At 45.5% G+C, this 6,876-nt stretch overlaps 1 protein-coding gene across 1 annotated transcript; it reads right to left on the bottom strand.

Annotated features, from left to right (window-relative positions):
• Positions 1–258: 258 nt before the first annotated feature.
• On the bottom strand, positions 259–4,256 carry LOC133896415 (probable alpha,alpha-trehalose-phosphate synthase [UDP-forming] 9). The gene is made up of 3 exons (XM_062337016.1): positions 2,331–4,256; positions 1,466–1,739; positions 259–993 (listed from the first exon to the last, which is right to left on the bottom strand). Exons 1-3 carry the CDS (start codon positions 4,190–4,192, stop codon positions 673–675), a joined length of 2,457 nt encoding a protein of 818 aa, XP_062193000.1. The 5' UTR covers positions 4,193–4,256; the 3' UTR covers positions 259–672.
• Positions 4,257–6,876: the final 2,620 nt, after the last annotated feature.

The following is a 6,876-nucleotide window of genomic DNA, read 5'->3' as shown; positions in this document are numbered from 1 at the left end:
CCAAACACAAAGCCAAAAACCTGGACGGGTTGATTCCACCACCCTGGCACCGTGACCATAAATGCCAGCAAGCAGAGCGATCCGTCACGCTGTACAGAAAACTTGGAGATTGAGGACGATGAGCTGAATCCAGCTAGTCTGACGCGACGGGATGGCGAGGCCTAGCTCGCCGCACAGGCAGGGGCATTAACACCATCCTGCCGCATGTACTAGGAAAGAACTGCACCCTTGAAAGGGAAAGTTTTAGGAACAAAATAGTTGGAGGCAAAATCGAGCAAAGTGATTCATTCGTCAGAAGATGCAAAATATACCCCCAGATTAACACCTGAATTATCATGTCAAAAACGATTCAGCAGAAGGTAAAGAAGAACCACCACCGGATGGATCATCGAATCATGACTTTCCCTTCTACTACTTCTTTAGGTTCTTCCAGCAATCTAAGAAACAGAGGAGCAAAACTTCTGAAGTTTGTACAAGTAACTGCTAACCATGTAAACATGAACCAGAAAGCTGTTGTTTAACCTAATGATCGATCTATCACTTGTCAGTTAACTGATCTTTGCCTTTACTGCTTTCCTGCCAACCATTTCTTTCCCCTAAGTACAAAAAGGAATCATGAACAAAATGAACTGCTCTTCCAAGATTCATCCAGCCGGTCGAAGGCCTGATATTTTACTCGAGCGAGTTTTCGAAGACCTGATGCTGCGAAGCTACGGGATGCTCGGTCGATGAGCCTGCCAGGCCCTGAAGCATCTTCAGAACATCGGATGGGTCATCCAGGTAGTACTTCGCCAAGCTTGGCTTGTTGCCAACAGTGCAAGCAAAGATCTCAGCAGCCTCTGGAAGCGAAGATTTGCTCGAGGGAGCAGTGATAGCCTCAAACATGTCCTCATCACACCGGTCATCGCCAACACATAAGATGAAATCTGGCATGCTTTCACGAGACCCCATAGTTGCAATAAGACTCTGCACTGAGATTCCTTTGCCGACCCCCTGCACAAGAATATATTAACTCATGAGACAAAGAAGAGTTAAGTGACAATGAAAATAAATATTGTTCGTGAAGATAACTTGGCAACATCAGTAGATATAGTTAACTTGGTAGTAGTGAACATAGTCGATAGAGGAGATCTAGGCAGGCATGGCCAGTGAAAAATTTGTCAACCAATACATATCAAATGCTAAAGAGAAATGGCAGCTGAATATGATCTGGATAAAGCTTCTTAAAGTCAGTCTAATCTAATGCGTTTTGTGGTCTGAAAGCTACATTTGCTTGATTATGAAAGCTACCGGTCAAAAATTGAGACTTGTTCCTTTCGTCTTGGCTTGTGCAAACGAAAGTGAAATAGCTACCCACATAGAAGATGCAGACCAATATAGATGTGACCCCTTCCCCGAATGATGAAGTGGCATAGGAGTATCCATCTAAAAAGATAGCACGTGACATTGTTAGATGTTTCCGTACCTGAGGATTAACTTCCACAATCTGATGGCCGCTTTTCACAGATACTGGCTCCTTGGCAAGCACATCCCGCAGGTGGTCCTGGAGCTCTTTGGCCTGGCTTGATCCAAAATCCGGATCAGCATTCTCGTAGTGCCAGACTAGTGCTGTTTCTTTGACCTCAATGTATGAGCCGTCGGTTGCATCAGCGTAATACTTCATCACGGGCTCAGCAGTATTTTTCCAATCAAAGTCTAGCACCAACTTGGATGACTCCCATGGAGAATCCCTGCTCCACCTGATAACAAAGCAGAGTTACTTCACGAAGCAGCCAATCTCATTCCTTAACCTCTTGACAATCACATGCACGTAGTCATAAAGAAATACTAGTAGGAATGTAGGATACAGAAAAATGGAAGTGCCATCTTATACGAGGCACCGGTCATACTATATTACCACTACTGTATAGAAGTTTGGACTCAATTATAACACTCAGAATATAACTATACTACTTTACAGAGCAGCCAATCAACATCAACTCAATACCAACCTATTTGGCATACTAGAAAAAGCAACTGCTCTTTGTTTATAGTCAGATTTATTTCTTTTCAAGAACGGCTGCATATTCAAACGATTATGGCAGAAGCAGACTGGACTCGCTATTAAATACCATCAGTGACACAATTCAAGCCGTCAGATAGTCAAATACAAAACAGGATATTGACCTGATGCTAGAAGAGCTGGCAATGCAATTGTAGGATATGCCATTTATATCAGTTGAACAGTGGCATGGATCCTACCAAATGCCTGAACCAATTAACCAACCCGGCACGTTCAATTTCACCTACCAAGAACATGCCAAGAGAATAGGGGAAGAAGTAGTGTTCACCTTGTGAAGTAGCCGTGCTCTGCAGAGATCCCCAGCCTTTCACATGGCCCAAACCATCCAGCCAGTTCATCCTTCCTCCGCCCGCTGACAACAAAGACTGTATTCTTTGGATCTGAGCACAATTCGTTCAGAATGCGAATCACTTGCTCGCTGGGCGCTCTGTAGATCAGCCCCTGCGGCATCACTGTGCCATCGTAGTCCAGTAAAATGAGCCTCTTGCCAGTCCGGTGGTACGCTGGATTGATGTGCCCAGGTGAGAGCATTTGGAAGCCGGGCCCAAGCACGACGACGCGGAAGCTCATGGCGAGCCCAACGCTCAAGATATTCATCGACGCGTGGTCCTTGCACGCCCTCTGCAAGTCCTGGTCGAGCGACCGCGCCCAATCGACAACGTCGTGCGTGATCACGTACCTGTAGTGCTTCTCTTGCCCCATCTGCCTCTCGAGCTCGCTCATCCTCACCGCCGAGCCCATCGCCTCGGCCACTTCGTCCACATTCCACGGGTTGACCCGAATCGCGCCGCTCAGCGACGGCGAGCACCCGACGAACTCAGACACAACGATGGCGCTCTCCCTCGGCGCGCCGACCAAGCCGCTCGCAATCGGACCCTCTTGCCGGCACACCGTGTAGATGTACGGTGTCCTGTTCAGGCCGTCGCGCACGGCGGTGACGATGCAGATGTCCGCCGCAGTGTAGAACGCCAACTTCTCGTGCATCGGCAAGGGGTCCTCGATCACCACAATCGGGTCATACCCCGGCAAGCCGAAGCGGGTGTTGATCCGGTCCCGCGTCGCCAGCACCTCCGTGCGGACCACATCGATGTCGCGGCCAAGGCTCCGCGCCGGGTTGTTGATCTGCACGAGCACCACCTGGCCGCGCAGCTCCGTCCGCAACTCCAGCAGTCTCTCCATGGCCGAGAGCTTGAGACCAATCCCCTTGAACAAATCAACATCGTCCACGCCGAGAAACAGCTGACGGCCCATGTACTTCGTAGCGATCTCCTTGGCTTTCGCGGCTGTCTCCGGAAACGATAAGACCTCGCGGAGATGGCCCATGTCGACGCCGACGGAGAGGATCTTCACGACAACGTTTCTACCGAAGTAGTCGATGCCGATACAGCCGCGGTGGGAGTGGTTGGAGATGCCGAGGAGCCTCGAGCAGGAGGAGAGGAAGTGGCGGGCGTAGTCGTAGGTGTGGAAGCCCACGAGGTCGGCGTTGAGGAGGGCGCGGAGGAGGTCCTCGCGGACGGGGATGGCGCGGAAGAGCTCCGAAGTGGGGAAGGGCGAATGGAGGAAGAAGCCTATGCGGGCGCGCGGCGACTTGTGGCGGAGGATGGTGGGGAGCGCCCAGAGGTGGTAGTCGTGGATGAAGACCAGGTCTTCGTCGGGGTTGAGGAGCTCGAATACGCGGTCGGCGAACTGCGTGTTGGCGGTAAGGTAGGCGCGGTAGAGCTCCGCGTTGAAGCTCAGGCCACCGCCACCGGAGGAAGGCGTGAGCGGGAGGAGGTAGTGGAGCATCGGCCACAGGTAGTGCTTGCAGAACCCGTCGTAGAAGTCCTTGTGGAGGCCGTCGACGAGGAACACCGGGCTGCAGGAGAAGCGCGCGAGGAGGTCGGCCGCTAGTTCCTCGGACGCCGGGATCGACGCCGCGGTTGAGGGGAGCGCGCCCACGAAGACCACGGGGCGGGGGAGGCCGCGGGAGAGCTGGAGCGGGAGCGCGTGGGGATCGAGGGTGAAATCGAAGCCGTGCGGCGCGTCGGGGTTGGGCTCCGCGCGGAGGGGGAGGCGGTGGGTGACCACAATGCGGCGCGGTTCCTCCGGAGACGGCGAGCGCTCGTGGCCGGAGCCGGAGGGGGAGGCCATTGCTGCGGCCTGGAGAACGCAGGGGTTTGGCCGTTTCGGTTTGGGCTCTCGTGGGAATTGGAGGGGATGGGGGTCGGGGGGTATTTGCCAGCCGCGCGGCCGCGCCTCGAGGATGGAAGCTGGCAACGGAGTTTTCCAGCCTGGCCCCTTAGCTTGCAGGTTTTTCAAAAATCAAAAGGAGGATGTATCTTGTGAATGCTCCTTCTGTTTATGTAAAATCATCTTGTGAAATAGTAAACCGTAAAAAAATATGATAGATACGTGTATAATTCTATGCAGATTAAAACTTATGAGTACGAGGATCTCTCTAGAAAAGTATTTGCTTAATGTTTGAGCGATCCTTAGGCACCGTTCAACATATCAATTACTAGTTTTTTTGTTGGCGTGATGTGGTTTATAACATGAAGTATGGTAAATTTAAGTACATGTTTTCTTATGAGACTTTGTATCTATACATTTATAGGTACATAGTGTTACGCTTAGGGTTTAACTTATTATGGGTAACTAGTCGAAAACTGTGATTACCAAGTTTATCGGACCACCCCGAATTCATAATGCGAGCGATTTTTGAATTTAATTTAAAAAAAATAAAAAAAATCCTAAAAATAGAGACAATTCTAAGACCTTCTATGAAAAATAAAAATAATATCTTTTGCATCATATTATATACATATAAAGTTTGAAAAAAATAAAAAAGGCGTGCAGCTCATTTATTAACTCATGTTAAGAAAAAACTTAACATATAAATACATATTTTTCTTGTGTAGGACGTATCTTAAGAGGATCTTTAAAATTAGTTTCACTTTATTTAGAGTTTTATTAATTTTTTCATGATTTTTAGAAAGTTCACAAGCATAAAGTGAATATGTTAAGAAATAACACTATAATTACTTTTTTATGTCTACCATTATTTTTTCTACATAAATAATGGTATAAGTAAACTAATAAAAGTGGTTTCACTAATTTTGAATGTGTGATCGGTTAGTTATGAATTAATCTAGTTACAACATATTTACATAATCCTATATGTTACAATAACTATTTCATGAGTTCATCTATTTTTAAAAGATATAGGATCATGTAAAGAAGACTAACAAAACTGTTTTCATGATTTTTGGATTAGCAAAGAAATAACTATGTATTTAACTAGGTTTTGTAAATATATTTTCTCACAAAAAATATTCAACTTTTTTTATGAGTATAAATACTTTTATCATGTAGATCATGTTACAAGAAAACCAACAAAAGTTGTTTCACTTGTTTGAAGATCAGATTAATTAGTTATTGATTTTACAAGATTGAGCCATTTTTTAAAGTTCTATTGGTTGAACTTCACTGAAATTCGAGAAAATCGCTTAATAATCGGAAAAACGGAATAAATCTTCGAGCGGTTATTGAATGCCAATCCAGTCCCGTTTTTCTCAAAATTACAAATTTGACCGAATGAATTTTGAGCGAATTCTCACCAAATTTTAAGGGTTTTTTTTTATAACCGTGAATTTCTGGTTACCAGAGGGGACCAATTTTCATATCTCAAACGATATTGTGAACCTTTGTTGCGCTAATAACGGTAAAGTAGCTTGTTGTTTTGTACATACATAGATGAGCATTCTTCGTAGCTGGCTACAAAGTTTGGAAGGTGTATAGCTGGCGGTTATTGATACTACGCGCTCACATGAAGGAGTGGGATCATTGAGAATTCTCATGAAGGCGGTCAAAGTGGATGAAACATGTTTTCACTGGCTACGCCAGTGTATATCAACATCGCTAAGAAATACATGGTAACAATTTAATATGCCAGGTCACATTTTTTTCACCCTATGACTCATGACATGCAAAGGATGCAGAATTACACTTGTCTAGCAATGATTTATATCTATATAGACAATGATTTCATCAATGAAAAAGTATTCGCTTAATATGCTTGCAACTTTTTGTGTATAGATAAAATAGCTGATTCCAACGTTTGGAGTGTATTGAATTGGCAACAAACTGGCGCTATGCATTCCTACATGTTCTGACACGAATGATTCTGATCTTCTACAACTTATCCAAGACATCGCCAAGCAAGAGGGGCATGCTTCATGCGAACCAAACTGGCATGTAGCAACACCATATTTTAGCGGGTTCATGCAAACCATCTAATATGCTACGTCACATTTTTTGATACCTTCTGGGTCATGACGCACAAACGATACAAAAACACACTCACCTCTATCAGTGATCCGTATTTGTGTAGAATTAGTGCTCACCAACCATAAAGCTGCCCATATGACACATTCTATTCATAGATATATGGATAAGGATGCATAGTTGGCTACAACATTTCGAAGGTGTACAGTAGGCAGATGATTGGTGTTTGTAGTCGTCGTACATGCTCTCACGTGGTACAAACCATCTAATGAGCCACGTCACGCATTTCCGTGGCACCTTATTGTCAATGACGTGGACTACTAGCTAACAAAAACACGAATACTTCTCTTTGTACATCTTGTACAGTATATGTGAAGCCAATGGTTTCTCGGTGCTCATAGCAGTGAAGTGGCTTACAAGTTTCTGTGCATAGATGGATAGGAATTCATGGATAGTATTGATCGTTCGCGAGGCATATAGATGATGGGAAAAATTTGCTGTATTGTCCCATGTTGTTTTTCACAAAAAAAAGATTGATATAATTGACAATT

Source organism: Phragmites australis, chromosome 16 (genome assembly GCF_958298935.1).
Source record: "Phragmites australis chromosome 16, lpPhrAust1.1, whole genome shotgun sequence".
Lineage (NCBI taxonomy): Eukaryota > Viridiplantae > Streptophyta > Magnoliopsida > Poales > Poaceae > Phragmites > Phragmites australis.
This window is presented reverse-complemented; position numbering and strand designations above follow the sequence as displayed.